Source organism: Vipera berus (genome assembly GCF_964194415.1).
Source record: "Vipera berus genome assembly, chromosome: 12".
Taxonomy (NCBI): domain Eukaryota; kingdom Metazoa; phylum Chordata; class Lepidosauria; order Squamata; family Viperidae; genus Vipera; species Vipera berus.
Window position 1 is genome coordinate 18,736,037 of NC_138215.1, and position 25,465 is coordinate 18,761,501.

Below are 25,465 nucleotides of genomic sequence, written 5' to 3' on the forward strand. Positions count from 1 at the left end.
ATGGGAGAATTCTGGGAGTTGAAGTCCACAAGTCTTAAAGTTGCCACGGTTAGGGTCCTCTGGTGTAGACCACATGGATTTTCATAAAATGAATAACACTTAAAAGAGGTTTGTTATTTGAAGGAGCTGGTTATTAAAAGGCCGAATTAGCAGATGATTCAGGAGCTACGTTGGTTAGTGTTAACAATTTGTGCTGGAAAATAGGGCAAGGATATAATTCTTGAGAATGGAGAACTGAGAATGGGTAGTGGGCTTGTTTCATATCCAGGTAAACACCAGGCTTTTAAATTTTTTTTTCATTTTTAGACTTCATTAAAGTGAGCAGATTACACCTTGTCCAGTTACATTTTGTGCCATTTGCAAGGAGAATTTCCTATCGATCATTGTGCCTGAACTGGGGGGGCTTTGAAAGCAAGGGCTGATCTGCACTACGATTTTTAAAAGTTCTAAGAATTTAAGGATGCACTGGAAGCTCTGAATAATTGCGTTTAAAAATATGGTCTCTTAAATGGCAGCTGGGAAAAAAAGTGACTTTCCTTGGGGGAAACCAAACAAAACAATAACGAAGTGAGAAATATTCTCTTCTCCTACCAGAAGGCAACATTTGTAGCTCAGGATTGCACTGAGGTCCTTGGTGGTTTCTCAGCTGGGTTGTTGGCTTGCAGGGGTTTCGTAATCCAGCTGGGTAACCTCATCAGGACTTTAATGGTATTGGTGATAATGATGCTGATCCTCAGGTGCTGATGAGGTTACCCAGTCAGGTGATGAAATGTCTGCAAGCCATCAGCCAAGCTCCGAGGGCACCAAGGACTCCAAAAAGTAACTCCATACCCGAGAAATCCAAGGTTAGAACGATGCTCATCTTCCAACCGTATTTGTGTGTGTGTGTGTGTTTTAAAGTCCTGAGGAAGCTCAGGATATCCCCTCATTTCTAGAAGGGCCCTCTTCTGAACGCAACCTAACCTTTGGCCTCTGTACACACAGACAGCGGTGTGCCCGAAGGAGCCTTCTGCGTCATCACCACCACAGCCATTGATGTCCACCAGCCTAACGTCTCCTCCGACCTCTTCATGGTGGAAGTGCCGATGAAGATCATGGAGAGCAACGGGATTTCCACCAGCGCCGCATCTGGCAGCGCCTCCAGGTCCACAGACAGCTCCTTCACCCGTGCGCAGAGCGACAGCAGCCAGACCTTCGGCTCTTCCACGGACTGCAGCACGACTCGGGAGGAGTCCTCCGAGTATTGTCCCTTGAAGCGGGCCTGTCAGGTAGCCCAAGGCGCTCAGGTCAGCTCTTCTTCGCCCCATCGCAGAGTCCATAATGCCGTTGTCCAAGAACTGTTGTCCTCCTTATCAGAAGACTCCTGCTTAACCCAAAAGGGACTGGACCCCGTTAACCTTAAACTGCCAAGCCCGGCGGGGTCGGCCACAGCCAGCCCCGAACTGGAGCACCGGGTCAATATTTACAACAAAAAGAACCAAGAAAACTTTGGGGGCTTTCAGAAAAAGCCGGTCATCCACTTCCGGCAGAAAACACAGATGATTGACAAGTACACGTCTTTGGAATCCAAAGAGCAAAGGTTCAACAGCATCCCGGACTCCTAGTCCTTACGGTTGAAGAAGCGGTTCAGACAGATCAGTCAGTGATTTGCCAGGGGTGGGGCACGTTAAAGCTTTAAAACGGGGTCCCCGGAACCAATTCCGGGGTGGGTATCCTGTGTGGATTTAAGAATCGGAAATTCGTTTTTCAAAATGCATGAGTTACGAAAGCCAGCACGAAAAAAAATATCGACAAACAAATTCTGCCACCTGGAGTCCTCGGCTGTCGCCCTTGAGGAAGTGTTTGGGGGCAAGGGAGGTGAACGCTGTTAAAACAATGACCTCAAAGATGTATAGATTCTTAAGGTGTGTGTTTTTTTTAAAGCCAAGCCAACACAAATCCTACCCTTTTTACTGAACTTCGGACAATCTTCTATCAGGTTTCACCAGGGTACAGTAAAAACACTCATCTCTCCTAACAATTTCTTACAATGTCCCTTTGTATGTGACCAATTATAAATCCATTTGTATAAAGTATTGACAAGTATTTTTGATCTTCCTGGGGAGGAAAAAAAACAACCCTGTTTTTCAAGAAGTGCTTTGAACGATGCAGCTCGAAGACGTCTTTAAATACTTTAAAGAATTTTAAAGTAAGCGTTCTCTTATTTTTAGCATGAACTTTGGGGAAGAAATATTTCGGGGGAGAAAAAATTATTGCCTCCATGATACCAGAACAAAAAACGGGCATTTTACAAATACAGTTTTAATTAAAATATTTTTTTTAAAAAAGCAATATTCCAAATCAGTGTTTTCATTTTTTTTATTCTAGCTAGAAGAGCTGATCATGTAGCAGCTTTTTTTTTAAAGAAAAATATTTTAAACATGAAAGTTTTGATTTAAAGAATTAATTAAAAGAAGCTACTTCTGCTGATTGCTGGCTGCCAGCAATTCGGCAGTTCGTTCCTGACCGGCTCAAGGTTGGCTCAGCCTTCCATCCTTCCGAGGTCCATAAAATGACCCAGAATGTTGGGGGCAAATATGCTGACTCTGTAAACTGCTTAGAGGGGGGGGGGGGCTGTCAAGCCCTGTGAAGACGTATATGTGTCTTAAGTGCCATTGCTATTTTTTTCTTCATTTCTATCATATGCTCAGGTGCGCTCACATCTTTGCTCTTGTGTGTATAAATTTCAAAAACCACCAGTCATTTGCACATGGAGTAACTTCGGCCGTAACATTCGTCTAAATTATAAGAGCTGTTTAATTCCCAGAACCTCTGGTTAGAGGTGTTCAGAACATTGTACCTCTCAGTTGGGAATTAGAACAACCTGCCTCCAGAAGTTGTGAACGCTGGAGGTTTTAAAGAAGTGACTGGACAGCCATTTGTCTGAATTGGTGTAGGGCTTCCTGCCTGAGCAGGGGGTTGGACTAGAAGACCTCCAAGGTCCCTTCCAACTCTTATTAAGTCAATATCAATTCTTAATGATCACACTGTAGAATAATACAAGGAATTTCCACAGGCTGATATAATATAAAATGCAGCAGATGTATGTTTATTAGAGAATTGGAAAAAGAGTTCAGGAAATAATGAAGCCAAATGGAAATTAAAAGGGCTAAAATTGGTGTATTGCAAGATCATCATTGGCACTTTTGGGGCAATTTTTACATTTCTGGTTTGATAAAACATAATTTAAACTGCTTAAAAATAATTTTTCTCTTGTCGAAGAGCTATTCATTCCTTCCCAAATGTGAAGTAGCTTTCATTTTTTTAACGCTGTTGTCAGCTCGGGAACAACCTGGAAGCAACACAAAACAAGCTTAGTATCAGCCAAATAACAATAGGCAATAGATGTTTATTCAATTGTAGTCAATGTAGAAGAGATGCTTATTTATCAACACTGGAAGCAACTGAACATTTAAATTCAGTTTTAAAAAAGATCATAGTAGCAAAACGTACACAATGTGTAAACCTGGACTGCCAATCAACTAACATGCTGATATATTTCAAGTTTCAGTTTTTCATTTTTTTGACCACAGGAAGCTATTTTAAAGAAAGATTTTAACTTTTGAAATCAGCCAACTGGAAAAAAAACCCTGTTTGTAGAAACTGGTGCCAAGGAATAATTCCTTGTAGTCATCCAAAGAGCATCGAAGAATGAGAGCAGGTGGCATATTCCTTACCGGTTACACCTGAACACTTGTGCAAACTGGTTGTGTAAAATATCCATTACCTTTATCTTTGCAGACACCGTAAGGAGGCCCTGGCTTGGAGAGATCCCAGCTGAACTCACCGTCTGATGAATATAGCCTCTCAATTATTTAAGAGAGCTACATTTCCATTAAGTGGAAATAATGTGGTCGTACAAAATTTATTAAGGAAATTGTCTACATCTTGTTTCTTCCGAATGTCGCTTTGTCTCCAGCTTATTAAAAGGCCTGTGTTTACTGCCAAGCTGGCAGGCAATCGCCAAGGAACAGCATTAAATTCAGACTGTCTTCTCCCCTTGTGGGGAGGGTCCACAGGGCATAATGGGGTGGGGGAAGCAAGATGGAGGCCACAATGGTAAACCCAAAACTCCTGCAACTTTTTACGCATGTTGCATGCCATCCGGCGGAGCGGCCATCACATCACTGTGGCTGCCATTTTGACAGTGCAATGCCTTAATGATGTTCCCTAGTCGGGTCACGAAACACCTGAAAAAGAACGACCAAGGATCCCACAATAACTTGCTATAATGGGAGATATAAAGACTTGCAGGCCAGTCTTTAAAAAGCTGATGAGGGCGATACCTCCTAATAATATCAGTCAATGGATTCCCCCTAACTGTTGGCAGATACTCTGGCTAAGACCTTTCCCAAGTCTTCCAACAACCACGTTTTATAGCAATCTCATCCAACTTGGGTCTCTTGTACTTGTACTGAGACACATCTTCATATTCTTGAAAAAAGAAGGTAGTCTACCGTGCAAGAGGTTATTGGGTTCGTCAGAAGTCAATTGCCGTCTTTACACATGTGCCTGGTATCAAAACTGGAGGTCAAAAATTGATAATATTCGGTGGGTGAAGCTTTCTATGGCTTGAAATATTAAGGGTCGGGAATTCCAGTGCTGTAAGACCAGGGGCCTTCAAACTTGGCCCTTTTATGACTTGTGGACTTCAACTCCCAGAATTCCTCAGCCGTTGAAGTCCACAAGTCATAAAATGGCCAAGTTTGAAGGCCCCTGCTGTAGACAGAGACGAGAGCTTCCATGCAGAACAAGGAAGACTAAATGCCTCAAGTCAGGTTCAAAGTCTAGTTCAACTTCCGCCCTTATCGTCAAGAAGAGGAATGTGCTCAGGTTGGTTCCTCTGCAACCAAGACTCACCTTGAACAGGTCAGCGACTATGCCGTAATCTGCAACTTGGAATATGGGCGCTTCAGGGTCTTTGTTGATAGCAACTATGGTCTGTAAGAGAACGAAAGGGGGTGATTTAGAGAACATGAGTTATTTACTGGGTAGTCTCTAGACACTACAGTATTATGCACGGCTTTGCTGCTACTGGCATAAATACAACAGCTGACCCAAAAGGAGTTCTCCTCCATTGTTCACAAAGCGGAAGTTCAAAAATTAAGTGAAGGGAAAACCTTTTCTCCTGAACACCCATGTAGGTGAATGTCAAAAGTTCTGGCTTGTGTGTGCTGCCTTCTCTGAAACCCAGGAGGAGACCTATTATCCTTGAAGCAAGAATCTCTGCATTGTAGACTTGACTTTCCACTTTTATCCTAGCGGGGTACATTGCAAGCATCCTAAATAAATAAATAAATAAATAAATAAATAAATAAATAAATAAATAAATAAATAAATAAATAAATAAATAAATAAATAAATAAATAAATAAATAAATAAATAAATCCAAATTGCTCAGCTTAATAGCAATGAACAGATTTTTCTGGGGTGTTCCTAATCCCTGACTTATATTCGTATCCCAAATTACAGTTTTAAGGAGCTAAAGCTAGGAAATTGATTACAGTGAGTAACTCTACTCAGAAGTTGTAAAAATTGCAAACCCAGAGCTACACAGATGATCTGCTGCCAGTTTTTCAATTCCCCAGTTAGCCATGCTGGCTGGGGAATTCTGGGAACTGAACTCCACCCATCTTAAAGTTGACAAGGTTGACAGACCACTATTATGGTCTATTTAACCTAGCATCCTTAAGATAAGGAAGGGAGGGGCAGCAGGAGAATTCCACCCTCTACAAAACCCATTTTCTACTGTTGTAAGTGAAGTAAATAATACATTTTACTTGCAGAACGCTCTAGGGGATTCCCTACAAAATTCTTCATAATGGCTGATATTTCCTAGTGTGGGGGGAAAGCCACTGAAGAGACAGCTAATGTGATTACGGAGAGTTCTTTCCAAACCCTTTTAAATAAACATTATTTAAGGAAAGACAGTATTTTTTTAAATTTTCTAAGCACAGAGGTAAGAGCACAGGTCAAACTGAAGTGAAATAAAAGTTTGTGTTTAAATAGCCATCTAAATAAAGATCAGATTAACAGCATAGCTCGACAGCATAAAAACCGATAATAATTTGATCCAGTCTAGTCAATAATTTGAATGAACTACGGTATAAGTTGAAGTTCACTTTGGAGCCCAAATCCAATTCAAGTCAAGCTGATTTTTCTGTTCACTGCTGAAGACATGGAGTAAAAGTTTAATAAAAACTAAAATGTTCTCCTATAACCGGAACTCTTTTGCAAAAAGATACAATCGCTTCGTACACCTTGAAAAGGCTCGACTTTATCGACACGAATCAATTTATCATTACTGATACAAGTGCCTCCATTTTGGAATGGAATTACAGCACCTGTCCCACCTTTATTACCATATCTGGATCGCTTATTACTTTTACTGCGTGCGGCTTAATCTAAATCACACACCTCTATCAAACTGAAACATTTACTCTTTCAGCACCTGACCCTTAAAATGCTCGTTCCGTTTTTACAATCTAATAAAATATATTGGTAGCTTTTAGCTAATATCACTTCGAGGAAAAGGAGGGTATGAATTTCGGATCTTTTTATTGGTCAATTTTAGAGCAGGATCAATTTTCAAGGAAGCTCAGAAGTGGATTTTATTCTGATCAGGGATGTTTAATCTCAGGCAAACGTAGGACCTGATCCTTTAAATATTTCCGCATTTAGATTCCTGGGAACAGATGCCTTGCACTGGGAATAATCCACAAGTAAAATGCATTGGAATGTAACAGATAGTCCTCATTTTACAACCACAATCCCAAAATTTCTGTTGCTAGGCAAGACAGTTGTTAAGTGAATTTTGCCCCATTTTACAACCTTTCCTGGCACAAATTGTTAAGTGAATCACTGCAGCTGTTAAGTTAGTTAACACGGTTATTAAGTGGATCTGGCTTCCCCAATGACTTTGCTTGTCAGAAGGTCGCAAAAGGGGATCACATGATCCCGGGAAACTGCGACCGTCGTATGAGTCAGTTGCCAAGCATCCCAATTTTGATCACGTGATCATGAGGATGCTGCAAAGGTCGTAACTATGAAAAAGGGTCCCAAGTCACATTTTTCAGTGCCCTTATAACTTTGAAGAGTCACTACTTGAACGGTTGCACTAAACAATCTCCTTCAAAGGTTGTTATATTAAAATGTGTCCTGAATTAGCAATAGTTTGCTACTGAAATATTGCTATTTAAACCAAAAAAGGAAATAATAGTATTCTGTTGCCCTAATTCGGGGCTCCTTAAAAGTATTTCTGCAAGAAAGTGTGTGTGTGTGGGGGGAGAATCTGATTCCTCATTATTTCCAAGAGAAAAAGGAGTGTGGAAAAAAGAATATTTTAGATAAACACACAACTCCTTTATAGTTTTATACAGCCTTGTATACTTTTATATAGCTTCAAGGGAAATGGGTGGGTGGGAGAGAATCACCTTTTGAGAATGCTGCCTAAAAAGGCAAGAATCTTTTTAAAAAACAGTACTTTTTTCACTGGCACCACAGGTCAGGTTGGATAGGAATCTAACGCGTGTTAACATGGGTACTAACGAGTTAAGTTTTTAAAGCTTTTATCATTTTATAATAGGTTTCCATCTGAGTGAATAAACTGGAATATTCAAAGACGCTTTTTACTTTGCGCAATAGTAAATCCATAATTCAGATTGTACATCGTCATGCATGAATTCATGCCTCAGAGTCTGAAATACATGAAAATGAAACGAGTCTACAAATTCTAACTTTTATTTTCACATTAACAACTCAGTTTGTTTCTCACTAAAGGTTCCAGGTTTGGCAACCAAGGACTTAAAAGGATAGGCTCTATTAACGTGTTTGTCTATGAACTGCTTGAACGTTATGTGAGTTATTTGTACCTATTTTCGGAATAGAATTCGTCTGGGCTCCTTTAGATTTTGCACTGTCAGTTAACAACTATAACAAAAACCAATTTTGAAAGCAGAAATTATCAACTCCTCGTAGCAACACATAGAAATCTTCTACTGTACCTTACTGTCTTTCATTCCAGCTAGATGCTGAATAGCTCCAGATATTCCTACAGCGATATATAATTCCTGTATGGAAAAAAACCCACAATATTTTAAAAACATTTAAGCTCATGGGGAAAAAAAATCTGCAAAATACTGCAGAAGTATTATGTTGGCTATCTACCTCCAATTTCAGAGACAGCATTGGGAAGAAGCTGGGTTGCCTATCCAGGTTTGTGGTCCGTATAGTACTTCTAGGGCAAGTTTTCTGAACAAATGTGAACATCATTAAAATGTGTATCACTAGTAGATGCTAGAATCAATGACCCCAAAAGGGGCACTGTTCAGCTCCATATTTAGTAAAGTCATGAAACAACATAGCAACAAATTTATTTGCTGGAAGCTTTCGGCACAATCCTATAGTAAGAAAGTGTGCTGATTACAACTGGACGTATTCCCATGTGGGTGGGATTGCTTCCAAATAGGGTTTGCAAAGTGGCCTGTGCACCAGCTGTTCTGTGCCTAGAACAGCTGGTTTGGGGTGCTTTGTTCCCCAATCAGAATACGTCTCTGATCTGGATACAAACCAAATCAGAACAGATTTTCCAGGCAGATGTAACAGGAGAGGGGAGGAAGAGATGGGGAAAGCTCAGGTTGCCATGCAGAAAATGGAGTAAAAGCAATTTAGCTGTAATTCCCCCCCCTTCTTTTTCAATACTGTGGGGTCCTTGGTGCTCTCTGAGCTGGGTGGTTTTTTATGACCCAACCAGGTAACAACATTAGTGTGGGGTTTGCCTCCTACTTATATACACAGTGTGCCCTGCCAGTGTAGGGAGAACGTGGTTTCCTCCTTGATAGTTCCTTGATTTGGGCATTGCTTTCTGCTTCGTTGTTTGTCTGGTGTCAATCTCTGCTTATCTGGGTGTAAGCTGCTAGAGAGGATGTGTTCTGGTCTTTTTGTTTCTCTGTTCTGTTATTTTTGTCTCTTTTGAATGTGTGAAATGTGGTTTATTTCTAGGTCTCTATGCTAGGTAATTAACGGGGCAAACCCCAAACCACCCCTCTCACCTGCACTGAACAGGTTATTTAGTTGGGTAATGAAACATCTGCAAACAAACAGCGAAGTTCAGAAAGCACTGAAGACGCCACAATTGTCCTCCTCGCAAATCCCACTCCCTTCTAGCCCTGAGGATGTTACCTGGCTGGGTCAGGAGATGTTTGCAAGAAAACCACCAAGCTCAGAGAGCGCCAAGGACACCCACAGTCCTCCTCTTCCTCCTCCCTGCAAACCCAACTTCCTTCTAGCACTGATGAGGTTACCTAGTTTGGTAATGAAATGTCCACAAGAAAACCACCAAGCTCGGAGAGCGCCAGGGACCCCACAGTTCAACCCTGAGCTACAAATATTTTATTTTTCAATACTGTACTGACTTCATACGATCCTGCCCTATCGGGAGAACCTTCCAACCCCAACCACAGAATAATTTCACGTTCCTTAAAGAGTCCGCTAGGTCAAGCATTTTTCATCCCTAACACTTTTCACTGTAAGAACTTAGAGGGCCTTTGATCAGCTGGGACACGTGACGAAGCTTAGGGTATTTGCTTGAGTGCAGGGCCCTGCAGTTTTAAGGGTTGGGGTGTGTGTGTTTTTTTTTTTTGCTTTGTTCTCCTGGGAGACACACATCAATTGCTTTCAGCTAAATGCACTCTTGTATGAATATTTTAGTACAATTTAATGTTTCTGCGCCAATCCCCAAGGAGCAGAGCATCAATTTGAGAACTCCTGGACTTAAAAGCCGTGTTGGATAATGCAGTCCGAACAAGGCTGTCGGTCTTAAAACTTATTCACAGGGTGGGAAAAGAGTCTAAAAAATTTTGTTCTGGATAACAGCACAAAACAATGCTTTTAAGTTGTACCTTGAAAGCTTTCAAAAGGCATAAACAATGTCTTAATCAAAACCAAATTTCTCCCCCCCACACCCAAATTTTAATCAACAGTACCAGTTTATCAGGGGGTAGTCTGGTGATTAACAATAGCCTGATACAGTGAGATTCACTTGTGCATTTTAAAAGTTAGGGCTCGGTGAAATAGAAGAAGCTTTGAAGCGATCTGCATCTCTGCAGAAATTTTAGTGCAAAATGCAAGTTATTAAAGCGTGTAAAATTGCTCTCCACGATATCAGTTGCTAACGCACGACTCAAAACGCTGGTTTGAAAACCTGAACTCAGGTACAAAAACGTGGGTGCAAAATAAGAAAATATGCAAAAGAAAAAAAACTTGCATTAGAAAGAAGTCTTAATAACAATGTTAACTCATTTTTAAAGCAAACAATACATTTTAACCTAAATCCTGATTTTTTAAAAGCCAACCCAGCAGGAAAATCCAGATGGAAAGAAAGACGAGAGACTGCATATCCTATCCTTGCTGGCTGGATGCATTTTAAGTCCAACCACTGAATATCCAAATGACCTGGAAGATTCATCTAGACCTCCAGAGCCTTCAGGTGGGCATCAAGAGTGCAAACCAACATTAGAAAATATTTTCTCTCAGTGAAACTCCTTGGCATTCAACGCAAGTAGAGCAGAAACATTCAGCAACAATCAACTACTTCAGTGCTAACCAGCAATCTAACAATTGGGGTTTGCAACTAAACCCCTGACTCAAAGCTGGGTCAACGTTCCAGCCAGCTATGCAGTTCTCTCTCTCTCTTTCACACACACACACACACACACACACACACACACACTCACATACGACCCTCCTGGTTCAGTCTTCCCTGAGCTGAGGGCAAACGAAATGGGGCAACAACGTGCCTCCCCAACTCTTTACACTTCGTGGGAATCAAAGAGTTGGAAGTTCTCAGAGAGGCTTCCAGGTCTCTGCAGAAATTTAAAGAACAGGTAGTCCTCGGCTTACAACCAGCCCAACGCCGTTAAGTGAATTTTGCCCCGTTTTACAATCTTCCCTGCCACATTCGTTAACCGAACCACTGCGGCTGTTAATTTAGTCACACATTTTGTTAAATGAATCTGGATTTCCCCACCACCACCACCACCTTTTACTCTGCTTGTCAGAAGGTCGTAAAAGAGGATCGCGCGACACACACACACACACACCGGGACACTGCAACCGTCGTAAATACGGGCCAGTTGCCAAACACCTGATTTTGATCACGTAACCGCAAGGGATGGTACAATGGTCGTTAAGTGTGAAAAACGGCCACCAGTTACTTTTTTTTCAGTGTGGTTGAAAATGGTCATAAGTTATTTTTTTTCAGCGCTGCTGTTAACTTCCATCGGTCACTAAACGAACTGTTATAAGACGAGGTCTACTTGCAAAGCGCCCGTGAGGGATACTGGCTCTCCAGCTTCTGCCTGAAGACGTTCAGTGAAAGATAGACTCTAACTCTCACCTGGTAGAGGACAGGAAGGCCTGGAGGAATGTTGTCCATAGGGTCACGATGGGTCGGACACGACTTCGCAGCTAACAACAACAACAACAACTCTCACCATCATGGGCTGCCCTGGCGACCTCTTGTTCTTAGGGCTTTTCCCCCCCTGACCCTGGAGGGTTCCTGCCTCTCAGGTCAAGACCATCCTTAGCTACCCTGCCTTCTTCCGAACCCCAGAGAAGCCTTCTTCTTGAAGCCATCACATCCCGCACAGGATCTCAAGGAGAAACAGGCCCTCTCCTGCCAATCTTGATTCACAGGGCTTGGTTTCTAGTCCCTGACGTGGCATTTTATGCATCTTTAAAAAAACAACAGCCAGAGTTGCTTCCAAGAGCACTGGAGATGGGTCTATTGTTTCTCTGATCAACCTGGTCACTCACCACTTCCATTTCCTGTTAGAAGGAGTGAGGCATTGACATCAGCAGCTCTCTCTCTCTCTCTCTCACAAACACACACACACACACACACACACACACACACACACACACACACACAGCACCCTTCAGGATGGTGTGGCTATGAATAAGGCCTTTCTCCTTCCCTCTCCACTGTTTTTTGTCCCCAGCTAATAGCCTGGGAAAAAAGCTAATCCACGGGTGGCGGTTCCGCAAACAAAACACAGATCTGTAAAGCGGTGAAATCCCGCTTCTCTGATGATCACAATGCCAACTCCAAGTTGTAAACTGAGGATCACTTATTTTCCTGGCGCCGAGTCAAGCCTTAAGCTTTACATCTATAATAAAAGCTTTTCGAAAACAGCATCCCTGTTGAATTGGATGTTTTTCTTTCACAAGTGTCTTCAAGTCAACAAACCAACCCGTGTTGTTTAGTTCGGAATGTCCTGTTCCGAAGAAAAGTTCCCCAAGGGGGTGTTTCTCAACCTTGGCAACTTCCAAGAGATGTGGACGTCAATGCTCAGAATTCCCCGGCCAGCCATGAATTCTCGGAGTTAAAAGTCCACAGCTCTGAAAACTGGCAAGGCTGGACGCCTCAAGAAACTAAGAAATTTGTGGACTTCAACTCCCATAATTTCCCAGCCAGGTCGCATGGGTTGCAGCTCTCCAAATTCATGCATACTGGCTGGGGAATTCTGGGAGTTGAAGTCCACACATCTTAAAGATGAAAAACACTGATAGAAACAGTCACAAACGCAGAGACACCCTGCTACAACCAGCAGGAATTGAGCCCAGAAGGTCCGGCGGCATCAAGGGTGACACATCAAGTCGCCTGATCCATCAACAGGCACAACTCCTCTCCAACAATAATTCAAATTACAATCACAAATAGTGTTTCTTTCCTCTTACAGACATTGCAACCCACTCTATTTTCTAAAACTTACCGGTGCTACAATTTTGCCCGTCTGTCCAACTTGCATGTCATTGGGGACAAAGCCAGCATCAACCGCTGCTCGAGAAGCACCGACTACAAACAAGAAATATTGTTCGATATGAAGAAAAAACATGCAGCGCTTGGTCCCCTTCCCTGAGGTTAAGATTCCTTGATTTGGCCAATTTCCACTTCTAGATCCCGCTGCTGCCGTGGACTGACAAGACTCATGTTCTAAAGGGCTTCCAAAGACCAGGCAAAGAAGAGCTGTAGCTCAGACCTGAACTGTGGTGCTCTCTAAATCTGGTTGTTTGCTTGGAAACCTTTCATGGCCCAACTAGGTCACCTCATCAGTATATGATGATCACCATCGCAATCAGATGTTAGCTAGTTGGGTCATGAAACATCTGAAAGTAAACAACCAAGCTCAAAGAGCACCAAGGACTCCACACAGAAGCCAGCATCCAAACTAACCGATGCCTCAGTTAGCAATGGCCAACCTTGGACCAGCCTCTACACTTAGCAATCACCAACATAACATGAATCCTGGTTTGTTTAAAGAAGGAAGACTAAAGCACTGTTTACCTGCAGCATGCAACTGATCCGCCAGGTCGTACAACAGCTTGAAGTTTTCACCACTCTTCAAGCCTCGCCCTTAAAAATAGGAAATTAAATCTGTTCAATTAAAGTCCAGTGTCAAATAGATTCCTTTAGGGGTTTGTGAACGCTCACAATGGAGATTTTCAAAAGGAAAAAAAAAGCGGGATGGTTATCTCTCAGGGATGCGAGAATGGTGGGTTCTTTGCATTAGACCGAGGGTAGGACTAGATGATCTCTAAGTCCCTTTCAACTCTTGCATTCTACACTCCAAGTTCTTCTGCCCGATTTAATTTCTCCATGCACTCCAGCAAAGGAACACGAAGAATCTGGATGGCGGTTTGCTGTGGTTATTTTCACAAGTAAGTGTCGCTTCTGGATTAACGACTTATTTCCTTATCCCTGCTCAACAAAATCAACAGGGTCGAAACAGGACTTAAATCTTGGCAAACTCTCCTCCCTTCTACTAGAATTTTCTAGCAGGAAAACAAAATCTCTGCTTGCTTTTAAGGTGGAGACACTGAGTGAAATACAGCATTACAGCCTTTGCTACCCGCTGTGAGCAATGAAAAGTAGCTCAGTTTTGGAATTAAGACTTTTATTAGAGCTCTTCCCAATTGTTGAGTCAAAGGTTGGTATTTATGGCGATTAATGTCACATCCAACTTGGTAAACTGCAGTAAGGATTTCTCCCTTTATTCTGTCTCTGGCTGAAAGCTCTTTAGCCAGAATTCTGGCAGGATGCACAATTTTTTTTAAATGCGGGTAGTCCTCGGCTTAAGCCCACAATTGAGGTTGCTAAGCGAGACCGTTGTTCAGTGAGTTTTGCCCCATTTTGAGATCTTTCCCGCCACAATTGTTAAAGGAAACACTGCAGTCGTTAAGTTAGTAACACAGCCGTTAATTGAGTCTGGTTTCCCCATTGACTTGGCTTGTTGGAAGGTCACAAAAGGGGATCACGTGACCCCCGGGACATTGCAACCGTCGTAAATATGAGTCAGTTGCCAAGCCTCCGAATTTTGACCCCCTGACTGTAGGGATGCGGCAATGGTCGTAAGCCACTTTTTTCAGTACCTTTGTCAATCTGAATGGTCACTAAATGGCTGTTAAGTCGAGAGCTACCTGCATGCAGACTCCCTTCTGAATGTGAAGAAACTTTGATTAATCGTTACTTACCACCTGATACAACCACCTTTGCACTAGTAAGTTCTGGCCGGTCACTTTTGCTCAACTTCTGCTCAATCCATTCCGACAGGCCAACAGGCGCAGGGGCTGATACTGTTGATATTGACAAGACACCTTAATTAATAACCAAATTAATTTTTTAAAAAATAATCCTGATCCTTAAGAGGCTGAATACTTCAGTGTTTACCTTAATAGGTGTTTTAACCCAACGGCATCCGAAGCAAAAGGCGACAAAAAAGACCCCACTCACTTTTTTCCACGGTGGCGCTGCCTCCACTCGTCGGGGCTGCCTCGAAGGAAGTCCCCCGAAAAGTCAGCACCTTGGTCTTCTCCTCGCACTTCACAGTGCACAGAGCGTTGCCTGACACAAGACAAACAAAACCCAGGGGGGAAAAGGTCAAATACAGCTGCACCCAGACCATGGCTTGTCTCTTGTTGGGATAAAAAAAACTACTTCAGATAGCGAAACTTAAAAAAGGTTTAGAAGCAACGCCTCAAGAGTTGGACCTTTCCACTTTTCCATTAGCCACCTCTAGCGTAAGAATTCTTTCCTTCCCTCATGAAGCTGGACGGCTTGACCGATTCGGGAGAATGAAGCCGGGCAATATTTGCAGGTGTCTGCAGTTGTGGTTTTGTATGAAAAAAGCACCCACTGTCTGAACAAAGGGCCTGCAAGCCACAATCACAAAGCAGAATGCTTATGGAGATGGAGGAGGAGGAGGAGGAGGAGGAAGAGGGGGAAGGAGGAAGGAGAAAGGTGGAGAGGGGGAGGAAGAGGGAGAGGGGGAGGGAGGGAAGAAGAGGAGGAGGAGGAGGAAGGAGGAGGAAAGAGGGAGGAGGAAGAGAAATTATCCACTGGGGCACCGGCATAATGATTTTCCAAAGGGAAATTATTAGACTGTGATTCAAGCCTCTCCATGCAATCCATCAATCTCCACGGCAAGACAGCACTGACCAAAGGAAGAAGGAGTCTGCCATTGACAAATTTAAAACGACATAAAAGCTCATGTTTCCATGTCCAAATTACATTAGGGGGATCAGATAAACGTAATGAGGCTAGACAAGTATTTGGGCTGCACAATAATTAGGGGAAGTCAATTAAATATTACAAATAATTGTATCAATGTCCTCCTAACCAAGAAAAATAACCCTACGGATTGCTGAAATCCGAACTAAATGGAACCCCCATGAAAGAACGGGGACCAAGCCGGATGGCTGAGGGTTGGCAAAATCTGATCAGAAGTGCATTAACAAGAATGCAACGCCTATCAAAAACGCACACAGAATTGGTTAATTAAGAAGCGCTCGCTCTCTCTGCCTGCCCAGAACACGCAGCAACAAACAATCCGATAGGGCTGGGAAGGATCCCATTAGCTGCGTCTTTCTTTCCCCAGATCCTACAGTTCCTTTTTTAAACTTCGGTGTGTGTGTGTCACAGATAGCCCAGAACAGGTCTGCAAATCTCACCTGCATAAATAGTCCTCACAAAAGTATCGGCTGACTTGATTTCAGTGACCTCTGAAATAGGAGCAACATCCAGCTTAGCTGCCACTCTGGGAAGCAGGTTCTAAATATTAAAAATACTCTGACGGTCAGTTACAACTCGGCAACCCCCGGAGAAAACTAAGCAGCGGTTCAGAATTCTACCCTGAAAATACACTTAAGAAGCACATTTAGGGCTTCGGTGTGACACAAACTCCATTAAAACGTGGCAAGGCTGATGGATCGAAAGCACAGGCAATATTTTGGGAGGGCCACAAATATTCAGAATCCTATTTACGGGCAGTCCTTAACTTACTACTGCTTGCTTGGCAACCATTTAAAACGATTAAAGGACACTCCGAAATTTATTTACGACCTAGTTCCAAAGTTACGATGACGACAAGCAAAGTCAGCGGGGGAAGTCAGATTCGTTTAGTGACTGCATGATTCACTTAACAACTGTGGCAAGGAAGGTCATAAGAGGAGGGAAAACACAACAACTATCTTGCTTAGTAACAGAGCTTATGGTTGTTAAATCGAGGACTATGTGTATTTCAGATTTTGGCAACAACATGCCCCACACCGAACAGTGAGTCTGCTTAACAACCGCTGAGTTTGCTCAAAGGTCGTAAAATCAGGCCTGGTCACCCAATGACCTGTTTTATGACAGTCTAGCAGCTACGACCAAAACTGCCAGAACTTAATTACAGTCATAAGTTGAGGACTACCTGTATGTAGTGGTTCAGGGGTCTTCAAACTTGGCCCTTTTAGGACTTGTGGACTTCAACTCCCAGAATTCCCCAGCCAGGCTGAGGAATTCTGGGAGTTGAAGTCCACAAGTCCTAAAAGGGCCAAGTTTGAAGACCCCTGGAATGGTTCAATGTCTTTAAAGCAACGGATTCCTCGGTAATTTAATAGATGCTCACCTTCCCAAAGGCAGATGCTCCGGCACAGATGTGCGTGTAACTGAACTGTTTCTGAGTTTCCAAAATCAGTGGGGTCAGCTCCTCTGAAGAAAAAAAAGATAATGGCCGGAGCAATGTTATTATTTTTTTTCTTCTTTTGGGAAGGAGGGGGGAGAAGACAGGTTTGCAAAGAATCTTAATGCAAAATTCGCCTGGGAAAAAAAGACTCACCGGCCAGAAGTCCTTTATATGCATCGTGTTGGGCAAGAAGCACCTTGGAAATCCCAGGTACTTTGCTCAGCTCTTGTGCCACCTGTGAGAAGTAAGACTATGACGTCAGTGATTCCCAATTCCCAGAATTCCTAGCTGTCTCCAACATCTGGAATGTTAGATTACTATTTGTACCGTGTTTGATTATCATTTGTATTGTAGTATTTGTGTTGACTTCAATTCCCAGAATTTTCCAGCCAGCCAACCGTGCTAGCTAGGGAATTCTGGGAATTGAAGGCCATACATCTCAGAGTTGCCAAGGTTGAGAAACACTGGCCTAGGGCCGGGATAGGCAACCTTGGCTCTTTTATGACTCGTGGACTTCAACTCCCAGAATTCCTGAGCCAGCATGGCTCAGCTTGGAAACCTCTCCCTTTCCCGTCAGCATGGCTGACTCAGGAATTCTGGGAGTTGAAGTCCACGGGTCATAAAAGAGCCAAGGTTGCCTACCCCTGGTCTAGGGGAAGCATTTCTACCTGGCCTAGATGCTGGCAAAAAAATAATTACATGGGGGGGGATACAGAAATGTAACCAAGAGCATTTTCTCAACTTTAACACGTGGACTTCAACTCCCAGAATTCCATGATGGCTGGGGAATTCTGGGAGTTGAAGTTCTCAAGGTTGAAAAAGATTGAATTAGAGCTTGGATATTCTTAATTCTTTCAATCCTACTCAGATATCTTAAGACAGCTCCAACATTATTTTTTAAAAAAAATTTCTCTACTTAAGTTTGAAAAACTCTCACATCAAAACTAATTAGCATTTTCACCAGCAAGCTATAAACAACGCCAACACCCTGTGTCTGCCCACTTTTTTTTCCTTTTTTTCTTTTTACCTTTTCACAACTGGTCCCCGCAACTAAACAGGACACTTCACCCCCGAGTCGTTTTGCCGCAGTAATGGTGTTCAAAGTAATTGGTGTCAGGGCCTCGTTGGCATGTTCAGCAATTACTAGCGTACTCTGAAACCGGTGGAGTAATAAAAACTGGAAAAGAAGATAAAGAAGGAAGAGAGAGAGAGAGAGAAAAGCAGTTTGATTAACACAAAAATACCTGAAATTCTGCATGGACAAATAAGGTACACTGCAGATTTTAGCATTCACTTATTGCTCTTTCTCATCAACAGCTGCAACTGTTTCGTAGACAGATGCTTGTACGCCCAGCATTTACAAGCTTAAAAACAAGAACTACTGCTTTCTGCCAGAATTTATTTGTGAAGGCTTTTCCATACCCCAATATCTTGGGTATCTTTTACACAATTTCCATCATCCCAAATCAATCCACTCTAGGGTGATTACGGTTATAAACCATGGAAGGTTGCTGTAGCAGCATAATCCACCATGCCTAATAGTATGAGTTAGCACATAAATGTTTTCAACATCCCAATTTAGGGTGGAAAAACGCAGGGCCAAAATTCACCGAAGGACAATCAGAATTTGTATCTCCTTGATCCTAATTCATCCCCTTCGCCACGATGCCACAGTGCCTCTCAATCCCATGAAATGCCATTCCAAAAAATAACTGGAGGACACGTAACGGTGGAAAACAAGAATATTCTAAGATAGTCCTTGATTTACAACGGTGCATTGAGTGACTGTTCGAAGTTACAACAGCACTAAAAATGACTTTATGCCCATATTTCACACTTACGACCGTTGCAGGATCCCCACGGACACAGGATCAAAATTCAGACTCTTGGCAACTGATTCGTGTTTATGACGGCCACAGTGTCCCAGAGTCACGTGATCCCCTTTTGTGATCTTCTGACAAGCAAAAGTCGAAGAGGAAGCAAAATTTGCTTCATGACTGTGTGAGTAACTTAACGACTGTGGCAAGGAAAGGTCGTAAAACGAGGCAAAATTCAGTTAACAACCGTTTCAGTTAGCAACAGAAAAATTGAGCTCAATTGTGGTCGTATGTCAAGGAATACCTGTACACACCTTAGTTTAAATCTTCAGTCTTGTCCGAATTAGCGAAGCCAAAGACACTCCTTGCTGTTTATTTCCCTGCTAAGAGCAACTGATTCTCCAATTGATTAGATTTTTTCCCCTTAAAGTTCACCGCAAATTCAAACTACTTTTTTTTACAGTTGCTTCATTACAAGCTTAGCATAAAAATGATTGCATTGAGATCTCCAAGTTACGAAAGTGCTCTGGATGTTTGGCAATCCGTGATTTAAGGCCCATTGGTAGGAGGAACAGCACCGTTTTCTGTAGGATGCTTCGCGTTTCAGCTTAAGGGTATTAAATCATCAAAACGTGTAAAAAGATTTTTAAATCATTTGAAGTGAATTACCAGGAAGAAATGACTTATTTCCAACGTACATCAAAAAGAACGTATTTTTGATTAGGCTCCATCCGTCATTTTCCAGAAAAAGTTACAAGGCCGCGGGGCACTGCCGGAAGAATAAATCTATGGCTTCGTGGCAAAATGCCCACATTTGCTTCAATTTATAGTCCTGTCACAAAGGGAAATATGCTGTAACCGCTGGAAGTTGGGATGCTGAAGCTTCCCAGCAGGACTATAGAGGTAGCTGAAAAGTCAACCCAGGCTTTGCTGGAGAGGATGTGTTGTTTATTTATTAATAAACACCCAGGGTAAAATGCCACTTTTCGGGAGCCCTGTCTTGTCCTCAAGATCACAACTGAACCCAAATTTTCTCTTCTTAAGTGAGACCCTTGTTAAGCGAGCTTTTGCCCCATTCTGACGACCTTCCTTGCCTCGGTTGTTAAGTGAATCACTGCCGTTGATGAGTTAGTAACCCGGTTGTTGAGTGAAACTGCTTTCCCCCGTGGACTTTGCTTGTCAGAAGGTCGCAAAAGGGGAGCCCGTGACCACCGGGGATGCTGCAACTGTCACAAATCTGAATCAATGGCCAAGTGTCTGAATTTTAATCATGTGACCAGAGGGATGCTGCAACGCTTGTGGGGGGGGAAAAGTCATTTTTTTTCATTGCCGTTGTAACTTCGAATGATCACTGTGAACTGTTGAAAGCCAAGAATTGCCCGTACATGTTTCCCCTTGAAGTGATTTTTCTACCTTTGCGTAAAGAGGCAGATCTTACCTAGAAGCTGGACCAGCTGCTGATCACCTCTTTCTCTGAATAATTTCTGTATTATTTGTCTTGGATTGCCTTGATCTGGGCCACGCATTCATAGGAGCATTCTGGCTACTATACACAGTATTCATATTGTTATGAGCAGTGCCGTGCTCTGTTTTTTAAGATTTTTTTTTAAAAAAAGCATGGTTCTTTTTTATATCTCTTTCCCAGTCCTTCCTTAAAAAGCAGAGCATATAAATAAGTTCAAAGTCTTCCTAAAAGGCTGGTTTCTTCTCTTTCCTATTCCCACCTATCCTCTCTTTGAAAGTCGATCCACTGTTGACCTAGTAGGGACCCAGCCAGGAGGAAGAGGGATTGGGACACGGAGTCCTGTCCGGTGGCGGGATTCCAGTTGACCATTAACTGAGAGGCCCTCCAGAAAGCACAATTTTCTCGCTGCCCTGCTCATGCAAAACGTATGGTTTCCCCACCCAGGATGGCTTCACCAAGCAAAACTTCACCAACAGGCTCAGCTACCTCGTTCACTCTTTCACCCTGCCTACCAAGAGTCTCTTTGATGTGGCTGGCATTCCTGCCCTGATGCAAACTGAGGGAGGGAGCGTCCATGGGCAGGGTTTTTAAATGAATACTTGAGTGCGGTATAATTCACCCAGTGACACATTGATGGCTACTTTGTTGGAAATGTATAAACGCACAGTGGGAGCAAGATTGCTCTATTCACGTTTATAGAGCTAATTCCCCAGGAAGTGGAAGGGGGGGGGGCTTAAAGCTGGGGTTTTAAAAACCTTTTCAAATTCCCCAAACTCCTGATCTAGTGAGAGAAAAAATGGACTGTATTGAGGCGACTTTAGTTTTTCCTGCTGTTTACCTGCCGCGCAATCCTGCCAAGCCCAGTTTGAGAAATCTCGGTTTAAAAGTCCAGCAGATAGACTGTAAGATCTATTCAAGCAGAAGATAAAACATTTGAGGAGGGGAATGCTTTAATCTGAATTCCTACAACTGCAGGGCTGCTGTTCTTGAAGCCCTACTTCTACAACCCAACAGACAGCCTGTTGTCCTAGCTCTTAAGCTACCAAATGGTGCTCTCCAGTTTTGTAAATGTCATGCCTCGCTATCAGCAAAAAAAAAAAAGTCAGTTTCAAAAGTTATCAAAGGAAAGCTGTTTGCCCCACTTCTAAGAATTACCATCTCAGGAGGCTACACGGGCAATTTCCACAAACTGGCAACCTGCAGAAAGGCTACAATGCCAGATTGAAGACCCAGCCAAGACCCAGTCATGCCACCTGCCCTTTGCGTGATGACATCACAACATTTCTGATGTCGCTGTCAATGACCCCACCACGAAGCGAAGAGCTTTGGAGCTGAAGGGTTTTGCAGGCAGCTGTGGCTGGCATCTTCAGAGGCAGTGCAAACCCCTTCGCCGCCTCTTCCCAGGAGCTGCGAAGACACCTGAAAACTGGACCAGGGCCATTCAGCCCTCAAAGCTCATCCCTGCTCGATCGACACACACAAACACACACACCCAGCCACGAAAGCCGGCCCAGAATAACCAGCGTGAAGGTTGACATGCCAGGGACGGGCCAGGAACATTCCACAAGAGCCAGGAACACCACTGAAAATTTGTACGCCGTTCCAGAACTGGACAGGGTATAGTTTAGCAAATGTATACAAGTGTACCAAACAAACAAATAAATATGCATAAACGTAAAGAATAAGGGGAAAAATCAATAGATGCGGTCACTAGGAGCCCAAAATAACCCGAGGGAACATAATCCGACATTGAAAAGTAAATCAACGAATCAAAGCCATAAAATGCCCAATCTGGGTCCTCCAAAGGGCTGCAGTTCTTCAAAGAGGATTGAGGGGTGGGGGGTTTTTTTGGGGGGAGGGGAGATCCACATCTCATACTGCTAAGCTTGTAAGCCGCCCTGAGTCTTCGGAGAAGGGCAAGATATAAATGGAATTAAAATAAAAAATAAAAATAAAAATAAAAAATACTCAGGGCCCCCCCAGTCTCGGAAGCCAGCTGGGCACAGGTCTACAGAGACTGCCAGTCATCCAGGTCCCGGTTGTCCCAAAGGTGCTTTTTCCCAAGAGGCAACTGGATTTTCTTGGTTTTTCTTGGAAGGCCTTTCGCTCCTCGCCCAAGAAGCTTCTTCAGTTCTGACTCGGTCTTCAGTCAGAGCGGAGGAAGCTTCTCGGATGAGAAGCGAAACGTCTTCCAAGGAAAAACCAAGAAAGTCCAGTTGCCTCTTGGGGGGGGAAAAGCACTTTGGGGACACCTGGGCACATCCCCCCCACCAAAAAAGGGGGGGGGCATGTGAAAGTGGCCCATGGCATCCCCCCCTTGGGTGCCCCCGAGACCCTCGCCCCGGGGACAGAGCGGGACCCCCTGCCTGACCCCCCAGCAGGCAGCCCAGGGGCCACAGGGGGGCGCCCACATTTTGCAAGGGGGGGTTCAAAAGATTTGGGGAGGGGGTTCCAGCCGAGAGGGGCGTGTCTGGGTTTGTTCCCGCCCCCAAGCCCCCTTCTGAAATGACCCTGCCAGCCACGTCCTACCCTGCAGGGACGGCAGAGGAGAGGGAGGGGCTTCAAGGCCCCCACCCCCGCAGGAGCCCCGCCCACCCAGGGAAGACTGGCCTCGATTCCCTCGCCTGACCTTTGCCCTTGGGGGGGGGGGTGCGCGGCCGGCCTACCCTGCAGGGCTGGCCAGCAGGGAGGCTGGCTCCCTGGCTTGCAGCCGGCACTCACCGCTCTCCGCCCCAGGCGCTGCGCCCTGAGGAAGCCCCGGAGCGCGGTCATGGCGGCGAGCCTCGACGGCGAGCCTTCTTCCTCCTCCTCCTCCTCTTCTTCCTCAGCCTCCGCCTCAGGCACCGCCTCGTCTCGCGAGAGTTCTGGGGAACGAGAGGCGGCGGCGCCGCCGCCGCGTCCGCCATTGCGGTTTAGGAGCGGCGGCGCCGCTCATTGGCGGACGGGAGCCAATCAACGAAAGAGGCGGGAACGCCAATTTTTTTTTTTTTTAATTTTTCGCCAAGTGGATCCGCCTTGAAATGAGCTGCAAAGAGGCGTGGTGACTTTTGACGGACCGACCAATCAGAGAATGGGGGCGGGGCAGGTTTTTCCAATTCATCTATTCCTTAGCGCCGCCTTGAAGGATGCAGCGCTTGGACTTCATCTCCCATAAGCCCTTTCGCTAGGGGCTTCTGGGAGTTGTCCTATCTATAATCCCAACTGGTATAAACCAGTGTTTCCCAACCTTGGCACGTCTAAGATATCTGGACTTCCATTCCCAGAATTCCCCAGCCCTGAATCCCTTCTGTATTAAAAAGCCAAATATTTTCAATTTTAACCTCTCGATCAGTGCTGTCAATCAACAGTCCTGCTTTTATAGCATCTAGAATTAAATATTTTATTCCTCTTGTTTTCAGCAGTTTTCGCCAGCTCTGTGATTTTGCACAATTTAGCCTTTTCAGCGGTCCATCTTTCCCTGCCATTTATGTAGTTATAATATGCTTGACGTTTTTGCAATGGGTACAATGTCCCTGCCCTTTAATATCAAAGAGATGTTGCAATATTTGATCTAGATTTATCATGGTCTTTTTATGACATAGCTGGTTCCGAATAAAACTGAGTATGATTTTGTGAAAAAATGCCACATAAACAGCCTCGCTGCTTAGCCTGAATTCATGGCAAAAGTGCCCGGATCTGCTAGTTAAACAAGTCATGAAGATTTTTGGATTTGGAAGGGTACTAAATTAAATTAGTAATTTAAGCCTCAAGCAGTTATACTAATCCAGAAGGCTTGGCACCTTGAACAGGGCAAGTGTTTAAGCCCTTCCGAACCAAGAGAATGGGTCTCCATTTGTAGAAGACATTGGTCGACAAAGGAAAATGCAGAGAAGAGCAACAAAGATGATTAGCCAACCGAAGGCTAAAACCTACGAAGAACGGTTGCAGGAACTGGGCATGGCTAATCTAGAGAAGAGAAGGACCAGCGGAGACATGATGGCAGTGGTCCAATACTTGAGGGGCTGTCACAGAGAGGAGGGGGGTCAATCTATTTTCCAAAGCACCTGAAGGCCAGACAGGGAACAATGGATGGAAACTGATCAAGGAGAGATTCAACCTAGAAATGAGGAGAAATTTCCTGACAGTGAGAACAATCAACCAGTGGAACAGAAGTTGCCTTCAGAAGTTGTGGGAGCTTCATCACTGGAAGCTTTCAAGAAGAGACTGACAGAAATAGTGCTTGGGTGGGGGGTGGACTAGAAGACCTCCGAGATCCCTTCCAACTCTATTCCTCTATTCTATTCTTTTAAAAGTCAGAATGTCTCAGAGCCTTGCCTATAAACCAGACCCCGCTGCCTGAAAGCCTCACCAAGTATTTCTCGCCAAGACCAAGTCAACCACCCCACTTTTGGCCTGAATGGAATAGACATTAAACCTCTCTGCTGCTTTTCCACTTTGCATCTGCCCAAAGTTTGGAGGGGCTTTGCATAATCTGTCCGGAGGTGCCTGGAACAAGACTGGAAAGCCGAAATGCTGGGAGTTTCTTGCCTGGGTCTTCCCCCCACCCACCACCTTTTCCTCTTCTCCTGCCAACTGTCTGTTTGACCTAGCAGCTTCAAAGCCCAGTCACGCCACACCAGCCCGGCCCCGTTTCTCCCTTCCAAGAGATTTACTACTCCGTCAGCTGACGCTCCTTCCTCAGACGCAGCTCAAAGGCCATTAAATCTGCAGAGCCCGTTCCTGGAGCAAGAGGCTCGTTCTTTCCCTTCTATAATTTATGGGCTTTCAAGGGGTTTTTAAGGAACCAAGCCTCTCGGTCTCCGGATTTGAATTTCATGGGGCAATATGAAAATGATTAAACGAGAACTTCTCGGAATGTGGTTTGTGTTCTGAGCCGTGGAGGCAAGCCGACGCAACCGATCAAATCCAACCTCGGTGGTTTACCTAATCCTGCCCAGGACCAGCCGTGCAGCCCAGCTGCAGCTGGTCCGAGTGGCAGAAAGCCGATGGGAGAAACAGGGTGCCAAGATGTCACCAGGTTTTCAAAAACCCCAAGAGAGTATTTTGGCAGCCCTCCCATGCAGTTATCAACTTACAAGAATTCATTTAGTGACTGCTGAAACTTACAACGGCACAGAAAAAAGCAACTTAGGGCTGTT

At 44.0% G+C, this 25,465-nt stretch overlaps 2 protein-coding genes across 3 annotated transcripts in view; one reads left to right on the forward strand and one right to left on the reverse strand.

The window, feature by feature from the left end:
* The window catches only part of TMEM266 (transmembrane protein 266), a 28,302-nt gene extending 26,024 nt beyond the window's left edge, over positions 1–2,278 (forward strand). For both annotated transcript variants that reach the window (XM_081337714.1, XM_081337713.1), the window contains one exon: positions 985–2,278. In XM_081337714.1, the coding sequence (XP_081193840.1) occupies positions 985–1,604 (620 nt within the window). In that variant the 3' untranslated portion in view covers positions 1,605–2,278. The remainder of the gene's footprint in view (positions 1–984) is intronic.
* A 790-nt stretch (positions 2,279–3,068) lies between these two features.
* On the reverse strand, positions 3,069–23,215 carry ETFA (electron transfer flavoprotein subunit alpha). Its single transcript, XM_081337750.1, has 12 exons — positions 23,049–23,215; positions 18,073–18,222; positions 17,199–17,280; positions 16,989–17,071; positions 16,048–16,147; positions 14,831–14,941; positions 14,572–14,673; positions 13,385–13,453; positions 12,813–12,895; positions 8,043–8,108; positions 4,900–4,980; positions 3,069–3,331 (listed from the first exon to the last, which is right to left on the reverse strand). The coding sequence occupies exons 1-12, from the start codon at positions 23,097–23,099 to the stop codon at positions 3,296–3,298; spliced, it is 1,014 nt and encodes a 337-aa protein (XP_081193876.1). The 5' UTR covers positions 23,100–23,215; the 3' UTR covers positions 3,069–3,295.
* Between the last annotated feature and the right edge of the window lie 2,250 nt (positions 23,216–25,465).